This window comes from Xenopus laevis, chromosome 1L (genome assembly GCF_017654675.1).
Source record: "Xenopus laevis strain J_2021 chromosome 1L, Xenopus_laevis_v10.1, whole genome shotgun sequence".
Classification (NCBI taxonomy): domain Eukaryota; kingdom Metazoa; phylum Chordata; class Amphibia; order Anura; family Pipidae; genus Xenopus; species Xenopus laevis.
In genome coordinates, this window is record NC_054371.1 from 144895616 (window position 1) to 144916675 (window position 21060).

The 21060-nt window shown below is 39.1% G+C and overlaps 2 protein-coding genes across 4 annotated transcripts in view; both read right to left on the bottom strand.

Moving 5' to 3' along the window:
* Positions 1–14772, bottom strand: part of MGC147600.L (RAS and EF-hand domain containing L homeolog) — a 54362-nt gene extending 39590 nt beyond the window's left edge. Inside the window, exons 1-3 of the mRNA XM_018242302.2 lie at positions 13725–14772; positions 3566–3712; positions 543–633 (exon numbers count right to left, since the gene is read on the bottom strand). Coding sequence (XP_018097791.1) covers positions 543–633; positions 3566–3712; positions 13725–14095 — 609 coding nt within the window. The 5' untranslated portion in view covers positions 14096–14772. The remainder of the gene's footprint in view (positions 1–542; positions 634–3565; positions 3713–13724) is intronic.
* A 1949-nt stretch (positions 14773–16721) lies between these two features.
* LOC108705424 overlaps positions 16722–21060 on the bottom strand; it is a 47814-nt gene continuing 43475 nt past the window's right edge. For 2 of the 3 annotated variants that reach the window (XM_018242299.2, XM_018242298.2), the window contains exons 14-15: positions 19906–20024; positions 16722–16905 (exon numbers count right to left, since the gene is read on the bottom strand). In XM_018242299.2, coding sequence (XP_018097788.1) covers positions 16751–16905; positions 19906–20024 — 274 coding nt within the window. In that variant the 3' untranslated portion in view covers positions 16722–16750. Of the gene's footprint in view, positions 16906–19707; positions 20025–21060 lie in introns of those variants that run through there. The other variant, XM_018242300.2, reaches the window with a different exon arrangement.

Here is a 21060-nt window from a genome sequence, read left to right on the forward strand (position 1 = left end):
GCCAATTAACAGAGTTCTGTCTTGTGCTTCCACACTTCTTCCTGTTACAATTAGAGCTGCAGTATTTATGGTCAGGTGATCTCTGATGCAGCACACAGACATCACAAAAGGGTGGTTCAAGGGAAGAGATGTAAAAGGGCAAAATGTACTTAAATATATATACCAGCTTAGTAAGATTCTTAAATATGTCACTTAATTTGATACAAAGTATCTGTTGCTTAAGTATTCATTTTGGGGGTAAAGTTTTCTATTAAAATGCCTTATTGCATGATAGAAATGTGCAAAAAGTATTTGGCACGCCCAATATTTTAGGGGGGTTCCCATCTCAGGTCTACCTTCTTTCACTTGAGTATGGGCAGTGAGTGCCCCCAAAACATTGTGCACTGTGTGCACATTTATATTATGCAATAAAAGATTTTAATTGCATTTTGTTCCCTAAATGGAAATATATTCAAGTGTTACAATTAGTATGTCACATCCTGGTGGTAAATTATTTTATAAACCAACTTTCTAATTTGGGTAGTTAGTTATTCAATACAAACCTCTTTCTTTACTCTCTTCTCTACAGCCTGAATCCGCTGATCCATCTCCTCTTCTAACTCACTCAGCTGAATTGCTGCTTTATCCTGTGCCCTGCAATCAAACACGTGAAACATAAGCTTTCTGCAGATTTTCTGGGAGAAATTTATCAACTAATGGAACAAATTGTAACTGTTCAAATTCTGCAGCCAAATTACTGAGCTGCTAGACTGAAACACCAGAGGGAGGAACATTAAACTTTAAACTTTTGGAAAAACAGTAAAAAATAAAAGACTGAAAGTAATTGAAAAAAGCATATTTTGCTGGAGAACAATCTAAAAACAAATGAAAAAAGTGTTTGGAAGGTGACCAACTCATTTAATTAGTGGAGTACAAGTAGTGAATTTGTAGCTGTTTTGTTTTTATATTTTGTTTTATGTACTGTTAAAAATTCCCCTTCATTACAGGCAGTCCCCAGGTTACGTACAAGATAGGGTCTGTAGGTTTGTTCTTAAGTTGATTTTTTATGTAAGTAGGTACATTTATCTATTAAATGCAACAGATTTTTACTTTCTGTGCTCCGCAGTAGACAGGGGCAAGTAGTTTATAAAAGCTAAATGCTAATAAAGGCCAAGCAAACCACAGCACATTACTGTAATAGCCTCCGTTTGTAAAAGCGAGTTGTAGTTGAAATTGTTATATGCAGAAAAAAAAGCTTTATATACTTCATACATAAATCTCGATTTGAACACATTGCATTTCAGCATTTTTGACAAAAACTTGTCCTGTTCAGGAACACAGCCTAAAAGAGCAACATTTGGTTCATGTATCTTATCCGGCACCCAGCAGGTAGCATTTACCAGTCACCTGTTTAAAAGCAGACTTCTTATTGGTTTTTGTGGGTTTTATTACTTTTCGGGGATAGTGTTCTAGTTATGAAAAGAAGATTACTGTTTCTTCCCAGAAACCAGGAACAGGTTGGCATGTAATGGAGCACAAGCTGTTCCCATACCTGTTCCCTGAATTTAGTGATAACCCTTATCATCAAAGAAAAATAACTATGGAACAAAATGAAGCCTAACAGTTTAAGAATAATCTCCTTTCTATGTTGGCCCTCTCCTATTCATATTCCAGTCTCTTATTCAAATCAGTGCATGGTTGCTATGGTAATTTGGACCCTAGCAACCAGATTGCTGAAATTGCAAACTGGAGAGTTGCTTAATAAAAAGCTAAATAACTCAAAAACAACAAATAATAAAAATGAAAATCAAATGCAAATTGTCTCAGAAGAAAGTGGCTTTGTCTTGACAAAGCCACTTTCGTGGCGAAACAGCTGTCGAGTAGTTCGGCGCTGCTGGGCTCAAAGCGTTTTTTTTCCCTTGCGGATTGGATGCAGTTTTTATCCCGGGGATGATCTGACGGATATTTGTGAGCGTTCCACACCACGGACGATATCCACACAAGGGCAAGTATAGGAAACCTTTTGCTGGCATACTGAACTGGGGTTCTGCATATATAGCCTTTTGGCTACTACATTGGATCCAGCGTTTGCTACAGCTAACTCCTTACTTACCCTGCATTTAACCTCGGCTCAAGGGGCTTCCGCTGAGGGACTTGCAAGGGGAGCCAGCCCCTACCCTGCTTGGGACATAGTTCTTATACAGAGAAGAAGGGACATTTTGGCATACATGCCCTTAATGTGGTCTTTGCCGGGAGTTCACACCTAATACGTTTTACCAAACCACCTTTACTGCTCCAACCACATTTCTTTACCTACGCAAGGTTTTTCAACCAGTATGAAAAATAGTGATCACTAATTAACATCAGGGTATTCCCCGTTTTTTGTTTCCAGCAGCGCTGTTGGTTTTTAAATATGTTTTAATTTGTTTCACTAGCATGGTTATTAATAAATATTGCTTTTTACTGTAATACATTGTGTCTAATTTTCTACAGTGCAACGGGATAGGGGGATAAGTCCTCTTTTGTATATAGGATAATTGCTTTAAATGTGGTGGACACCCCTCCCCCCTTGCACTGATATATAATTGAATGCTGGCGCAACTGTGGATGTCTGCTTATTTTTAACCCGGCGTTCTAATCCAGAAAATCCAGCATTTTAGACCTGTCGAGGTTGCATATAAGTCAATGGGAGACGTCCCAATGATTTTTTGATGTGTGCTGGGTTTTTGGCAATACCCGGAATTTTTCGGCCAAAATTCTGAGTTTTTGGGTGAAAATCAAAAAAAAACTTGAAAATCAAGTGAAAAATTGGAAAAAATCGTGAAAATCTGAAAAAAAACGCGAAAATCGGATTTATCACAATATTTTTTTCCCGCAAACAACATTTTCCAGAAAGTGTATTAATAAATGAGCCCAAAAAACCAGTGCGGATTTGGTCGGAGTTTTTTTCAGAAAATACTGAGATAAATTCGGACTTTGTTTAATAAACCCCTACATGTACTGTATATTTTGACTCCCATGGAGTTTATGGGAGATGGCCATTCTGTAAAATTATAAAAGGTCTTTTTGTTTAAAGGAGACATATAGCATAACTGAAAGCTCCCCAAATCCCAGAGGCAACAATTAATATTATATGGTACAGGTTTCATTGCAAAAAAACATCAATTGCCCTTTAACTGAAGCTCCTCATATATCTGCCATGGTCTCTGTCTGTGGTTTAAATGAGGGGAGGGTGTGTTCTAGCAGTCCCTGCCTGAAGCACATTAGAAGTGGGATAGCCAAAGACAGGCTTCAGTTCCCTATCAGGTCAGCCTAGCTGCTGATTGGTTGCTATCCTACAGTGAAGTGTGCTGAGTGCCCCTGGCACCCCTGCACAGCCTGGGAAAGGAGGCAGTAGAAAGTGGAACACATCGGGGGGGACTAATAGGGTATTTGGAGAAATTGTCAGCCAGAAACACAACTCTAAAAAAATCAGTTTGCTCTTTTAAAAAACAGATTTCAGTGCAGCATTCTACTGGAGTAGCACTATTAACTGATGCATTTTGACAAAAACATGTTTTCCCGCGACAGCATCCTTTTAAATTACCTTTTCACTGCTATGGCCAAGTTTTCCATTTCTGTGCTCTGAAGTCGTATCTCCCGTACAAAATTTCTAATAACGTGTTCATATTGCTGGATTAACAGAGGTTCCAGTATGTGAATGTTCTGGTAAAGGACAGTGGCTTGTTCACGTCTGCAGGGAAAACAAAAGTCAAATTATTCGACTACAAGTGCAGGCTTAGAAGTTATAACTCACCCAAAACTGATGAAAGAAATCACTCAGGGGCATGTCATAGTCATTTTCAGTTGCCAAAAAGAAATAATTACAGCTAGTGCATAGCAAAAAAAACTGCTGTAGGTTATAGGAAGGAAAACCAGGCAATATACTTTTCCATGAAACTTTACATTTTTGACCAGTTTCCATTGGTTTTTACTATTGAGTATGATACAGTATTGCTCCTAATGTAACTGTATTAACATTCATCATAATGTGCATCCAAAAATACTCCCCTGTCAAAAGGGAAAGTGCTTGTTAAACATCACACTATGTTATATATTAAGTATTTACAAAGAATTATACTTTACATGCTCTGTCTTGTAAATAGGACTTCGTAACATGAGAATCCCATAAATGTGAAGCAGGCCCCTGAATTCTGGTCTTTATCCTCACCACATCCTACTAGACTGCCCAGTGATTGCTTCCCTCAACCCATGCACTATTTTTCTAGCTTATCTTTACTTTCATGAGAACGGTATACTTTCTGCACTTAATAGCAATCATTTTCACCTCTAGCATAGCTTATGGTCCTTCTGTTCCCTTTAAAAATATTAGGATTCATTTTTAAGGTCTGTCCATTTAAACTGTGCCTGTTCTTGTAGGGAGAGGTTATTTTCAGTTGAATGCAACCAACAGAGACACCACTAGTGCATGCAACTCCTTTCATGCAATAAAAGTCAACTATTATGAAAAACAAGGCTGTGTGCAAATAGGGGCATTTAATCTAAATATCAGCTTTTCAGAGCTGCCTTTAGATCTCAACAACAGTGCATCCCTTCTTGGAGGTGCTCCAACCCCTTCACTGAAAGAACAATATATTTTTAAAAGTGTAGCTCATCTATTCCAAAGTTCCAGTAAATTATAGTGTCCAAGCGTAGAAAGCTACCTTACTGTTAAAGAATGGTTATATCAGTCTCTGTTTGCTCCATGGAAGAAGTGATTTGCATGTAATGATGGTGCATGCTGTTTGTCCTGATGAGCCCATTTGCTTTTACCAGGTAACTGGAAAAATCATTAAGGGGATGGCTCACCTTTAAGTTTTTGTATGTATTAGAATGGCTAATTCAAAACAACATGCCATAATCCTAAAGCAGTGGGGGATTCTGTCTCTCTCTGGGGCTCATTTATCAACACTGGGCAAATTTGCCCATGGGCAGTTACCTATAGCAACCAATCAGTGATTAGCTTTTTGAAACCAGCTGCAAGTAGAACAATGAATGCAGCAATTTGATTGGGTTACTGCCCAAGGGCAAATTTGCCCAGTGTTGATAAATGACCCCCTCTGTGTCAGATTTTACAGTCATGTAAGTAATGCCATCAGAAGTCAAGTATCTGGATCACAGGACAAAATTTTTGAACTGGGCAACATTATAGACAGAGTTATATTATTACTGGTGTATATGGGCAATATAAATGTGGCCCATAGACGTTCCAGCTCCATGCCCTTGTGCTTATGTAATATCATGCAGCTTCCAACAGTCAACCAAGTGTTGCTAACTTGTATTGAAGCCAGGGAACCCTGTACTACACCTGTGACTTGCTGCTAAGTACACTGCTCCCATTTCACACTCCACCCTAACTTTGGTGTCCCCCAAATCACATTCAGTTCAAGGCCTTTTAAATAAACACCCATGGCCTGTCCACATGTCGCCCATGCATGCAATTGTGGGGAAAATGCTTTTGTCAGTAAATGAGGCCCAGTGTATATTACTCCACAACATATATAGAAAACTTTACAAAACCTTTACTAAAAAATACAGCAACATTTCATGTGGAATTCATCTGTGTAGACTGTCACCAAATTATAAATTAAGCATATATAAGCATTACCCTAAAACAGTCCAGCTGAACCCATTTATCTGTTTTGTTATCAGTTTATCAGTTAACAAAACCAGCATATATTGCTTGTGACGTTAGGTTTATGTTAACATGAAGGAATCAAAATGTATCCGTGCATTAATGATGCAGTTTTTTTAAGAATTAAAAGCGAGGGTCTTGTTACTAAGATTTACAAGAAGTTCATAAAGCTTTTGCACTGTACTGTAAATGACTGTAAATTATGACTGGATTAGATACTGAAACACCCTTTACTTTTGAACATGACAACATAAAATAAATAGATCAGACAGGCACAAAACAAAGAAATATGATCCCATTAAACAACTGTGAGAACTATCCTCATTTTTCAGTCCAATGGATAGTTGCACTTCAATTAGCTTATTCATAAGTTATGCAATTATATGTTACAGGATACATCACTCGCAGCATGTTTCTCAGAAAAGGTGAAAAGCCTGGATGACATATTAATGAAAACATTTTATTTGATTCAAATGGAGTCTATGGGATGCGGCCATCAGACCTTTCTGGATAACGGGTTTGCAGCATAGCAGATCCGATACCTGTATATATAATGTATATATATATGTATATATATATACATATATATATATATATGTATCTGTTTGAATCATCACCTGAAACTTAACCCAGGACTTCCTGATTCATTAATATAATACCATATATATATATATATATATATATATATATATATATATATATATATATATATATATATATATATGGTATTATATTAATGAATCAGGAAGTCCTGGGTTAAGTTTCAGGTGATGATTCAAACAGATGGGTCCATAAATATTTGGACAGAGACAACTTTATTCTAATTTTGGTTCTGTACATTACCACAATGAATTTTAAGTGAAACAACTCAGATGCAGTTGAACTGCAGACTTTCAGCTTTAATTCAGTGGGTTGAACAAAAAGATTGCATAAAAATGTGAGGAACCAAAATCTTTTTTTAACACAATCACTTCATTTCAGGGGCTCAAAAGTAATTGGACCAGTGACTCAAAGGCTGTTTCATGGGCAGGTGTTGGCAATTCCTGTTATGTCTGTGAACAGACATGTGCTCAAAAAAGAACTCTCCATGCAGGTGAAACAAACTTAACAACAAACAACCATAAGCTGCAAAAAACAGAAAAATCCCATCCGAGAAATTGCTACAATATTAGGAGTGGCAGAATCTGCAGTTTGGTACAACCTGAGAAAGAAAGAAAGCACTGGTGAACTCAGCAACGCAAAAAGACCTGGACGTCCACGGAAGACAACAGTGGTGGATGATCGCAAAATCATTTCCATGGTGAAGATAAACCCATTTACAACAGCCAAACAAGAGAACAACACTCTCCAGGAGTTAGGCATATCGATATCCAAGTCTACCATAAAGAGAAGACTGCATTAAAGTAGATACAGAGGGTGCACTGCAAGGTGCAAGTCACTCATAAGCCTCAAGAATAGAAAGGCTAGATTGGACTTTGCTAAAAAAAAAAAAAAATCTAAAAAAGCCAGCACAGTTCTGGAAAAACATTCTTTGGACAGATGAAACCAAGATCAACCTCTACCAGAATGATGGCAAGAAAAAAGTATGGAGATGGCGTGGAACAGCTCATGATCCAAAGCATACCACATCTCTATAAAACACAGCAGAGGCAGTGTGATGGCTTGGTGTATGGCTGCCAGTGGCGCTGAGACACTAGTGTTTATCCATGATGTGACTTGAATGGCCAAGTCAGTCACCTGATCTGAACCCAATTGATCATGCATTTCACTTGTTCAAGACTAAACTTCGGGACAGAAAGTCCCACAAACAAACAGCAACTGAAAGTCACTGCAGTAAAGGCCTGGCAGAGCATTAAAAAGGAGGAAACCCAGAAGCTGGTGATGTCCATGAGTTCAAGACTTCAGGCTGTCATTGCCAGCAAATGGGTTTTCAACCAAGAATTAGAAATGAACATTTTGTTTTCAGTTTTGTTATTTGTCCAATTACTTTTTAGCCCCTGAAATGAAGTGATTGTGTTAAAAAAGGCTTTAGTTCCTCACATTTTTATGCAATCTTTTTGTTTAACCCACTGAAGTCTGCAGTTCAACTGCATCTGAGTTGTTTCATTTAAACTTGTGGTAATGTATAGAACCAAAATTAGAAAAAAAAGTCTCTGTCCAAAGATTTATGGACCTAACTGTATCTCAATTCTGTGTGGTCAGCAACAACTTATTTCATTTCCCTGTTCCTCCTCACCAGAGTTAGACAATAAACTCTACAATGCAAGGAAGACTAAGACAAAGGAATAAATACAATAAAACAGTTACTAAAAATATTGTTTGAAATTCTTGGGACCTTGTTTCAGATAAGGGGTCTTTCTGTGTCATGTTTTAAGCCTTACAGCTACTAAAACAACAATAACATATATGTGGTACTGGATCTTAGTAATCAGTTATTTGTATAAATACAACAGGGAAATTACATTTTTTTTATTTAAAAGATTTGGATAACAGATTTCCAGAGAGATCCCATAGCTCTACCCAAAAAATCATGAATTTATTTTGTAAATGAACAAGGTGAGTAATGGGCAGCATATATTACATACAAAATTAAGTCAAGCAGAAATTACTAGCATTGTACATCAATGGATACATGCAGTAAGACAAAGAGAATAGTCCGGGAAAAAAGCTAAGCAAGAAAATATGATGTTTGTAACTGCTATTTTAATTTCATTAATTCAATCTTGTTTGACATTATTGTTGCTTTGACAGTGGAAAAATAATCAGCTCCAGCAGTTGTGCAATCTTGTTATGAGATACCATACATTTTTGTTCATTATCAGATTACCAGAATTCTTCTATCATGAGATTACTTAAGGACACGATTGAAACATGCTCACTGGCAGAATGAAGGATTAACACTACTGACTGCAACATTAAGAAAAAAAGCAGAGACATTTAGAGAAATGCCCCTAGTGATATTTTCAGGGGCACGAAAACAGGCCCGAAATACTTGGCTTTGCATCTTCCATTGCTCCAACTTTAGCCCATCCCATACTTAGCCCAGTGCCCAGATATCACTCTACTAAATGAAAGCAGGTATCTTGGTAAGGAACCTTGATACCTATAGTAGATCCAGGGTTGCCAGATTGTACTCAAAGATTGATGCTTAGCTATTTGAATACTAATTTGTTTCTCATTACAGAAAATCCAGTCTATTTTCGCCTTTACAAGTTCAATGTTAAAATACTGAGATTTCTGGGCTTTGGTTATTACTTGCCGTACAGCTAAGAAAACAGAACTGAGTAATTGACCTTGTCTCCTATTAACTCCTTTGGGGACAGCACCCAAGAGGGCTACTTAGAGGTCATGTTTCAAGTTAGTATGTAAAAGAGGAAAAATCAAATGATAAATCTGAATCCAAAATCTTGTCACTTTCAGACATGACCACCATATGTATCATTGTGCCTGGCAAGAGACAGCCTCTACAAAAATTATCATTTGCTTCCATGTAAAATTTGGCTATTCAGGCTGGGGTCATAATTAAATCTAGTAAGATTGTGTTGATAGATATTTTTGGCAAGAGCGTCTAGCGTGTAAAGGCCTATGGGGGTAGTCGGAGATTTTACAGAGGTGAAACCTTTTGCTACTGTGGTAGCTTCTTTCATATCCACATAGATGTATGTTTATTTTCTCTGAGCAAGGCACAGAATGTAGTATTAGTATCCTAAGTGGACGGCAACATGTCCAAAGTTACATATAACTTCAGGGCAAGTAGGAGATGCTTACTAATGGCAAATTAATACATACTTATTATGTAACTTCCAACCTCAGCCCTGGTTGTACGAATACATTAGTCTCATCTAATAGACTATTTTCAGTTTACAGCAAAAACACTGTGTTGTTGATTTTTTGCCTGCAAAATAGCATGAGAAATGTTAAATGTTAATGTGGAAAGTTTGTAGTTCCACAAGTTTCCTTGCAGGTTGCATCAGCCAAACAGTGTATTTGCCACAGAAAGATTGAAATTCAACACTCATTACCAGAGATAAGCTTTCTTACTTGGTGTTTGTATAGAAAACAGTGGAAAAAGTGAGCTTTATCAGACCGGTGGCTGGCACTGATAAATTGCTGCCAGTGTCCTACACATTTTCCAAGTTTTTGCTTAAGGGTAAGGCCAGACGAGGAGAAACGCGGCGATGCGTTTTTAATAGTCGCCCAAAGTTGCCTCATTTGGGCGACTATTGAAAACGCATCGCCGGGTGTGCATTAGCGCAGGCGATTTTGCAGTTTGGGGAGATAGTCGCGCAAAAGACGTGGCGATAAGTCGCCAGGCGACAAAATCTCCCCGAATCTCCTCGTCTGGCCTTACCCTTAGTGTTTTAAAGATGTAGTTTACCTTTAGGCTTATGTCACACTAAGGGGCAGATTTACTAAAGGGCGAAGTGACAAACACTAGCGTTACCGCTTGCAAGGACATCGCAGGCGCAAATTCACTAGCGAAAGTGACAGGCGCTATCGGTCATTCGCACTCTATAATCTGGTGACAATTTGCTCTGGCGAATGGACGTTACTCCGCAAAATCACTAAAATGCGGATTTTACTGAACATTACCTCTTTCGGCAGACTTGCCTTCACCAGCTCAGACCAGGCAAAGTGCATTCGAGTGCATAGATCTTCCTCAATCATCATATTCTGTGAGTGGAAAATGCATCAAAGTCCAAAAACGCTGGCAACTATTCCTTATTTCAGAGTGAAAGGCTGCAAAATACATTTTCTAACATATGGAACATTAATTTTACAGTGCGCTCATGTGTAGGGCATTATAACAACTCACAACAACAAGGAGGTGGCCTCAAAGCAGGTGCTTATTGAATTCCAGGCTTGGATGCAAGTTTTGGTTGTATAAAGCCAGGTGTACTGTCAAACAGAGCCTAAATGTAGGTTGACAATCCACATAGGGGCTGCCAAATGGCAAATCACAACACATATTTGGCACCCCAAGAACATTTTTTATGCTAGTGTTGCTCCCCAACTCCTTTTACTTATGAATTTTGCTCACAGGTTCAAAAGGTTTGGGATCCCTGATGTAATGCAATGCCTATAGGGGTGGATCACATTTAAGTTAACTTTTAGTTTGTTATAAAATGGCCAGTTCTAAGCAACTTTTACATTAGTATTCATTATTAATTTTTTACCGTTTCTGAATTATTTGCCTTCTGCTTCTTCTGACTCTTTCAAGCTTTCAAATGGGGGTCACTGACCCCACCGAAAAAGCAAATGCTACGCATTTATTATTTTTGCTACTTTTTATTCCTCATTTTTCTATTCAAGCCTCTCCTATTAATATTCCAGTCTCTTATCCAAATCAATGCATGGTTGCTACCATACCAACCAGATTGCTGAAATTGCAAACTGTAGAGCTGCTGAATAAAAAAGTTAAATAACTCACAATAAAAAAACACAAATAATAAAAAAATAAAAACCAATTGCAAATAAACCCTCTACATTACACTAAAAATAATTCAAATGTGATGTGAACAATCCCTTTAAAGACATATCCACCTCCTTATATAAGCAGCAGTTACTTCCTGATTCCAATGTAGACTTTGTGATGGAATTAGTATGAAGGACAAACAGGGACTGTGATCATATAATAAAGCTCTGTATAAAGCTGGCCATATACGAAGATATACTCTCGTCTGGTGACATCGCCAAATGAGCAGATCTTTCCCGATGTGCCCAGGCCCGGATCTAGAAACGGGGCGCCCCTAGGCCTTCTCCGCTCATGGCCCCCCCTTCCTTGTCCCCCTTCACCCATCCCCCTCCCCTTCCTTTGCTCGTCCCCTTTCCCCTTCCGCCTCTCTCTTACCTTCCACATCAACCTCCGCTTGTGCCTGGACGTATAGGTACATGCGCACATCTTATATATGCGCTTGTGCAACATGTTGAATGTGGCTGGGCGGCATGCCGCCCCTGAATTCCTGCCGCCCTAGGCCTGGGCCTTTGTGGCCTTGCCACAAATCCGGGCCTGGACATGTCCACCAATGGCAGGGCTATATCGGGATAATCTGAACATTCGGCACTAGGGCCGAATAATCGGTTTACAATGAGTAGCAATGGGCCCTTACGGTTGGTCACCGAAAAATTTAAACCTTCCTGATCGATATCAAGGCCAGATATCGATAGGGAAGACCTGTCGGAAGCCCCCATACACGGCAGATAAATTGCCGAATTGGTCTAAAGGACCGATATGGCCACCTTAACAGCCATTTTGGATAGGAGGGAGTTTGAGCTACAAGAAAAATGCCAGACTGTGGTCAATATTCATTTGTATGACAGTCTTAGGGGCATATTTATTAATGGCTGAAAATGAAAACTCACAGTTTGATAAAATAAAAATCCCACAAAAATTAATAAAAATGACGGCATTTCGGATTAAGGCTATTGATGGACGAATTTATCTGCCAGGCAATAATTTTCGGGAAAACTCCTGCGGCAAATTTTTTTTGATGTTGGCGACGGAATTGACATCAAAATCCACGCTTCACAAAGCTTCACGTTCGTTTCCAATGAGGGATTCCTGGATCAATATATTTCTCTTGTGACTAAGCAGGTACTTTAACCGGGTAGATTAAAATGCCTTTATATGTATTATATTTTAAACTTTGATTTTTAGAGATCACAACAGTATTTACAGGACTATTGAAGAAAAAACCGACCACTCCTTTTAGCAAAGAATTCTATAATTGCCCTGTGTTTACAGCAAAACCCCTTTAGTTTGATGGCAGTAAGAAAGCTCTCCTCTAATATTTATGGTAACCCTGGATTTTTTTAGACATTCTTTTGAGCAAAATGATCCCCAGAGGCTAAATAGACAGACAGCTGTAAAACTGTAGAAATCGCTGTTGTCAGAATTGCTGCATTTATTGCTAAAGCCAATGGCACTTACTGTACTATATCTAAACAAACCAATCAGCTTCTTAATACGCTGCAAAACAGGTTTCTGCTGGCCAAGTTATTGGTGTTGCAGGAACAAAAATTCAGCTATATTCAGGAGCGTGCGTCCAAATACACGTGCATGATGATGTAAGCAGATATGATGTTCTGGGTTCTAGTGTGACATCACTTCCACTTGCATTCCACAGGACAGACCCCCTCCCCCCCAATCACTTCCCCATGAAATCCAGCAGCAGGGGAAGCAGATTTTTTTTTCCTTTTCCAAAACTTTTATTTACCATATAGGCATCTGAAGGCCGCCACCTTAAAGCTGCAGCCCATAGGCAGATGCTTTTGAGTGCCTATATTGTAAGTAGCCTAAGTTTCCCTTTATAGCTCAATTAATAACTAAGAAACATAGATTTTCCATTAACAAGTCCTATTCCTTGTACTCATGTTGAACAAGATGGTTTCCATATTTAATGGATTTTACTCTTTTAGCAGAAAAATAATGAACATTTAAGAAATTAGTCTGACAGACGCTTAGGGGAACAGTTAAATGATAGAGATATGATAGATAGATAGATAGATAGATAGATAGATAGATGATAGATAGATAGATAGATAGATAGATAGATAGATAGATAGAAAGATAGATAGATAGATATGATAGATAGATGATAGATGATAGATAGATAGATAGATAGATAGATAGATAGATAGATAGATAGATAGATAGATAGATAGATAGATATGATAGATAGATGATAGATGATAGATAGATAGATAGATAGATAGATAGATAGATAGATAGATAGATAGATGATAGATAGATAGATAGATAGATAGATAGATAGATAGATAGATGATTCATTGATATTGTCACCCAAGTTCCCATTCCTTGAAATTATTTCATAAATCAATATGCTGTTGGACAGAGCCTAAAAGAGCAGGGAGCTTACTCTGTAGCAGGGCAGGTTCAGTAATACATTGTATCCAACAAGCAAACATTAGAAAAAGAGTTATTAATCAAAGTGTCTTCTCAGTGTTAAGTGCCAGTAAGGTTTACAACGCTGTCCCTTATGTCTAATCCTTTTTTTCTAAGTAAATGACCATGTCCAGCATAAAAACAGGATTTATACACATGACCAACCTTGGGATATAGGTGGCTTCTTCCCCTAGTCTGCGCTGGAAGTCTTCCCAAGCTGGGCTGAAGGTTTCCTCGGGTTTCTCTTTCTCTGGGGTGCCTGGACTCTTTGGAGATTCCCCTTGTTCAGAGTCCTTTTTTCCTTCGGGGATATTTAATCCTCTGGCTCCTCGGAAGCCCATGGCAAAATCCTGAAAGGTGATGCAGCTGTCCTTGTCGCTGTCCAGACGAGCAAATATATCCTCTGCCTCCGCGGGGCTCACCTTAAGCTCCGCACACAGCGCAGAGAACTCCGCCTTATCCAGGCGCCCGCTGCGTTTGGAGTCAAAAGTCTGGAAGAGGGCGCGGAGCCTGGACAGCTCGTCCTTATCTTCCATCCAGAGAGGATCAGTGCGGGGGCAGAAGGCACTATTCCAAAGGGATAGGAATTAAAACTCAGCTCCGCAAATCAAGCCTAGAGCTGAGAATAACAAGCGAATGATGGAACAAATCCAGCCAGCAGGAGTAGATTTCTAGGACTGACAAACTGCAGACGTGGCCAGAGAAATGAAACCAAAGATTAACTTGTTTATTCCAATGAAATAGTCCTGTCCAGAGATTCTGTCAGTATTCTGTCTCTGTCCCGGTGGTACTGGGATTCTCCCGTCTCCTCCTCAGGTTTGTTGGCCGGTAGTTGTGGGTGAGTTCAGGTGTGCAGGGGGCAGGTGCATGAAGTATTGCACTCGAGGGTTCTGTAATGTTGTCGCCAAAAATCCATGTTGCTGCTGCAGCCTCCTCTACAATCCTTCTGCATGTGTCGCACCTGAGCCCGGCTGGCCGGAGACTGGGGAGATTAACAGAGTAAAGTGAGTGTTTCCAACCAGCCCATCATCCCTCCTCCCTGTCGCAGGACTGAGGAACTGGAAGGTTACCGAGTACTTGGCACAATTAGTGAATGTCAGTAGTGTGTGTGCTGAATAGTCGCTGTAATACAAAGCAGGACAGGCAGGACGCAGCTGGCTCAAGAGCTCTCTCCTCTCTGGAGCGTTTGGGAGTTTTATACAAGGTAACGATGGAACCAGGGCCGCTATTAGAAAATCATGGGCTGTACAATAAAATTTTCGGCCACCCGGACCCCGCCCACCCCACACCCCGCCCACTCGACATCACAGTTAGAAGACCACTCAGACCTCAGCGCTAAAAAAGGTAACCCGTACACACACAAGTTATAAAAAGCTATTGGTGACCAGGGCCCCCCTATAAGTTAAAAAAAAAAACATTGGTGCCAGGGCCCCCTTTACAAGTTAAAAAAAATTGGGGCCACAAAGAACATTTTTAAAAAAAAAACATTGGTGGCAGGGGCCTATAGAGTATTAAAATAATACATTGGTGGCCAGGGGATTAAAAAAAACACAAACACATTGGTGCTCAGTAGAATTGAACTCGTGGCTTTAGGACTTCAACTTCGCATCCTTTCGTGTCCTTTCCTTTCCTTTGGGTCTTTTCGCCACTTCAGGATTTCAGCCGTTCGGCTTTTCGGCACATTCACATTCGAGGCTTCGGCTTTTCGTCACTTTCGCATTCAGGACTTCAGAAGGAGTTGGCACAGATTCGGGCTTTGGCGCTGTCAAGGGGGCCCCGGCTCTTTCAAAAGTTCAGCACTGCTGGGCCCCTCTTCAGGCCTGAGCCCAGTACACTCGTACCCTCTGTCCCACCCAGATGGCGGCCCTGAATGTAACTCTAGCCTGGGACGTTCAACTCCCAACAGTTCCGTTTCTGATCATTTCTAATTCCTACCATCCCATAACAGCCTTTGGCAATGATCAGCGGTATAACTACAGAGGAGGGGGGCAGGAGGTATAGGGGGGCCCCAGGAGGCCCTAATTAATGAGTCATTTTAATATCTAGGTAAAACAAGACAACCTCTGCATATTTTGGAGGCCTCTAAAAATGATTTTCTGTGCCGCTCTAATTAGGCCACTGGCAATGATGTGTTATTTTAACATATGTGTAAGGGCTAGTGATGGGCAAATAAATTCTCCAGACACGAATGCGCTTCAATTATCCGTGTTTCAGCGCAAGTGAATTAATTTGTGTAACTGCGGCAAAAATTCGCTATTGAATAATCCACCACGTCAGAAAAAAAAAATTGCCCCGTGTCAAAATTGGCACCCGCATAAAAACTGACGTGTCAAAATTATTCCAACGCCCATTGCCTTTAATGCATTCGGACCAAATAGTCATTCGCATAAAAATTGACGTTCGCATCAAAATTGACCTGCATCAAAATAATTTTGACGCCAATTGACTTCAATTAGTTTCAAGAATTTTTCGCCGTTTAGCGGTAAATTCTCAAATTTTTCGCCTAAGCAAAACTTCACAGTTTCAGCGCAAGCGAATTAATTCGTAAAACTGCGGCAACATTTCACTATTGAATAAATAATAAATTAGATATAGAGGCACGTTTACTAAGGTCCAACAAAGAAACATTCTTAATTTTCATTTCAGTTTGAATTCATTTCTCTCTTTCTCTTGCATAGTGAGAAAAAGTTCATTATTATTAGTTCGTTATTATTTGCTTACATTCATGACTTCTGAAAGCCTTAAATAGGCCTCCATTAAAACAGTTTCCCAACCAATGTTGCTCTCCAACCCCATGGATGTTGTTCCCAATGACCACAAAGCAGGTGATTATATTTGAATTCCATGCTTGGAGGCAAATTTTGGTTGCATAAAAATCCGATGTACTGCCAAACAGAGCCTCCTGTAGGCTGCCAGTTCACATAGGGGCTATCAAATAGCCAGTCACAAATCTTATTTGGCACCCCCAGGAACTTTTTTCCTGCTTCCCAACTCTTGTTACAATTCAATGTGATTCACGGGTAAAAACGGTTGTGGACCATCTGTCAAGGACAAGTATAAAACTTCCTGTGTCTTTTGAGTCTTGCTTTCAGTGATTCTTGCCATCTCAAAGAAAAAACGATAGGCAACATTGAGAAAACACTTCTTGGCACCAGTAAAAAAGACACAAGACTTTTATGATCGTTAAGATTTTAGTCAACTTTTATGACAGTGAAAAAATCTAGACCTGCGGGAAAAACTACATTTTTGGTCAGGATCGGTCTAGGGAATAATTCTTGACCTTTTGTAACTCTTCCCCATGGTGTCTTTTCCTGTGAAGAATGTTCCTCACTGTCCACCCTGGTTTCTTGAGAAAAACAAATGAAATATGTAATTAAAGGGTATGTAAAAAAAAGGTATGTAAAAATGTTCTACACTAAAATAAAGTCTAAAAGTCAAAGTAAATTTAATTATTTGTTTATAAAACTCTGTTACTGTCCTTACATGTAAGTGCATTGCGATCATTATGCCATATTTGTACATCACACAAGACCTGGCATGACACATTGAAGTCAATGGTACAAAATCAAGTGGCAAAGAATTTGTGGCCTGAAAAGTAATGTAAAATGCTGCACAATTAGTGATAGAACTGAGCATCAGTTTTCACTAGCCTCTTTAAAGCTAATACAGGGAACTCCAGGAAGGAAGAAGAGGCACATGCCTAGGGCGCATCTGTGTGTATGGGGGGGGAGCTCTGGGTACGTAACTCTTCTGACTGCCTTCTCCTACTTTTGGCCTCTCAGGCACACCGAATTGCTGAGCTCCTGTTGTGTTCACTGTGGGGGGATTCGGTACACAATTTCACCATGGTATGCCCTGGTGGGTGTTCTGAGCTAAAAAAATGAGCAGGGTGAGTGGGTTGCTAGGATGATAAAGTGGAAGCTTGCATGGGGCGCACCCAACTTTAGACCTAGCACCGTAAATGTGCAAGGGAGCAATGTACATTATTTTCTTTGCTTCTCCCATGGCTCCCAGCTTGTGCATTCTAAACAAAACACGAGCTTGGGGTGTTCTATGGGACCCGCATGTGCCTCTCACCTCCTGCCTGCCAAACACAGGCAGTATTGAATACAAAGTGAGGCACAATGAGTTGCAACTTGCGTGCACTGACCATATTCAAATGGAGCAATGTGCAAAAAATCACCTTATTTTGCATCATGGCCCATGTTTTGTAAATGAACCCATAAATCCCATATAAAATAAGGTAAAGTGGGATTGATAGTTGTTTTAAGTAAATTAAGATTACACATAATTTACACCTTTGCTTTACACTTTAATAAGTCTGTAACCTCCTTACCCAGAACTCTCAAGCAACACTGACAACGATAAATGATTTGTTAATTGTGTAAAGTAAATAAATATATTTGTTTCAATCAGACCCACATTATGGGGCTTCCTACAAAGACAGAGCTGTGGGGGGTTTAAAAAGGATCTATACAAAGAGAAAAATAGCATTTTGGTCTACCAGATTGAAAAGTATATTTCAATAGAGACTAGTCTTTAAAACAGTTTTAATTAGATTAAGCACACATAACTATGTTTGCATTCTTCATATCACTAGCAATAAATAATGAAGGTCCACTGTTGCCTTAAACAGTGAATGTTTGTTTCCTTTCTGTTCAAGAATCATCGGTGGCTGGACATCAAAATATTTCTTGGCCGTTAACTGAAGCCTACTAAACTTGTATTGATGCATACCCATGTGGTTCATCACCCAGAGATGCAGCTGCATGTAAGGTGCCTAATGCATATGTATGCAAAACTGTGTACATGCATGATGCCAACAGTGGAAGAGTACCAGATGAGAGGGAAAAGGAGGAAACCATCCAATATTCCTATAACTTTATACTTGTCTTAAGGCAGTAGCTGCCGTTTGTATTTATAAACCTTAAAAAGCAGGTTCATGTATTAAAAGGTACAAAGGGATCAGTACAACTGATCAGATGTGTGTTTTCAGACAGTAAAAGCAACTTGCTGATTGGTTGCTATGAGTTAGTACCCAAGTACCAAATGTTCCACCTTTATTATATTTTCCCTAATCACTTTTGCCAGTGCTTGTAAACTCATTGCACCTACTGGACACTACACATGTGCTTTGCAGAACGATTAGTAGCACTAAACACAGAAAAGGAAGCTAAATGTAGGTATATTAGAGCAAACAAAAACAAAGAAACACAAAGTACATGTATGTGATCTGTTATCCAGAATGCTTGTGGTCCATTTTCTAGCTTTTTCTGATAAGGGATCTTTTCATAATTTGGGCCTCCATTACTTAAAGTCAACTAAAAATCAGTTAAATATTTAAGGGGATTATGATGTGTGTATGATATGTGTAAAACACTGGAGAAAAAACATCACTGGTGATGTTGCCCTTAGCAACCAATCAGCAATTAGATTTAAAAAAACAAAACAAAACAAAGATCCGATTGGTTGATGTATCAAAATGTAGCCCCTTACATGGCCCAGATGACAGTATAAGGATCACTATTTGAATAGGTCTCTTCTGTAGGTTATTGTAAAGGACTCCATTATAAAGTCAATATATTTTAAGCATATACTATATATTGGTTTACACATCACACCAGATCCCATTTTTTAGCCCCATGATGCCAGTGTTGATGAAGTGGTACAGCAGTCACCAGATGGATAATTGGGACCCATCATTTTGGTGAGTTAACCTGCACAAAATTATACTGAGATACTTCAACACTCAATACCTTTTTCTAGTTACGTCTTCTGCTTCTGCACACAAAAAATGGCTCCCAGTCTCTATGTATATTAGATTAAATGCATTTGATGTTAATGGTAAGGCCACACAAGGAGATTCGGGGAGATTTTGTCGCCTGGCGACTAATCGCCTCGTCTTTTGACCGACTATCTCCCCCAAACTGCCTCAGCGTTTTCCCCCATAGGCTACAATGAAAAGTCACCTGCGCTAATGCACAAGCGGTGATGCGTTTTCTATAGTTGCCCGAAGTTGCCTTACTGAGGCATCAAGGATCATAAAGGATTTTTTTTTTGCAAGAACCAGACAGATAAAGAAAACTATTTTAATGGCAGCTCTGCCATCATGAAGTACAATAATAATTTTAGTTTTAGGCTGCATTGGTTACCTGGATATGCACTCCCATGCAAATATTATTGATGCCAAACTGTTGAAGCTATTTATGGGCCAATTATAACATTAGGTTTATTAATATACTAGTATTAGTCATATTCATAGTCATAATAGTCATAGTCATATCCTACAACGTAAAACATTACAGAAGATCCCTTGAGCAGTTTTTCATTTTTCTTTTTTATTCACCTAAAATTTTTGCAGCAGGGATAGATAAATCATGAAAAATCTTGAAGTCTTTACTGAATTTTTTGATGGAATCAATATCAGGAGAAATACGGCAACCGTATAAATGCAGCATCTTTAACCTTAAAGAAAGGTAAACAAATAAAAGAGATTACATATTAGAACAGCAGTGTGGTTTTGGGTGACTTTCTAAGAACTTGGCTAGCTGACAATAAAACTGAAGCACAACTGAAGCCTTTATCATTGTTAGCCTCCTCAGTAAGTACATAGGACTTCTAAAAAAAAAAAAAGATTTTCAAAAAAAAATAAAAATAATAATATATAATTTCCAGGACACATTCTCCACTGCTAAGAGAATGCATTACTTACTAGTACACATTTGACCATGTACATCACTTTTATGCAATAGGTTTTGTATTGTACATTCTCCCACTGTACGGAGAACATTTGCCTCATCATATAACCAGCACCAGTCCCTCTGTGTGAGAAGTGCAATTCAGAGAGGTTTGGTTTATGGAAAGGGCCTAATGCTGGTCATATAATACAAGTAAATTAGACATTCTACCTGTGTATAATTTGTTTTCCCTGCATACAGTAATGTTTTTCTCTCTTTGGGGCAAATTTACTAAAGGGCGAAGTAACTAACGCAGGCAAAGATTCGCCAGCATGATGTCATTTCAGTACTTCGCCGATTTACTAACGGCCGCTGGCGTTACTTCTCTAGCGAAGGAGATAGACTTTAGCGGTACTTCGCTCCCTAACGTCTGGCGAATTTGCATAGCTACGCAAATTCATTAAGATGCAGAATTTACTGAACGTTACCTCTTGCGCCAGACTTGCCTTCACCACCTCAGACCAGGTGAAGTGCAATAGAGTAGATAGGAGTTCCTAAAAAATAGTTCAAAATTTCCCAAAAGTCCCAAAAAATGCTAGCGCCTTTTCCTTTTGCAGGGTGATAGGCTGAAAAAGAGCGTACTTTTTTTGGGGTAACCGGCTTCCCCCCTACATTTCCTAACATATGGGACATAAACTATACACTGGGCTCATGTGTAGGGTAAGATAACAACTCTATTTTCTTTTATTAAAGGAACAGTAACACCACAAAATTAAAGTGTTTTAAAGTAATGAAAAAATGAAAATGTGTTTGCTTCAGAAACA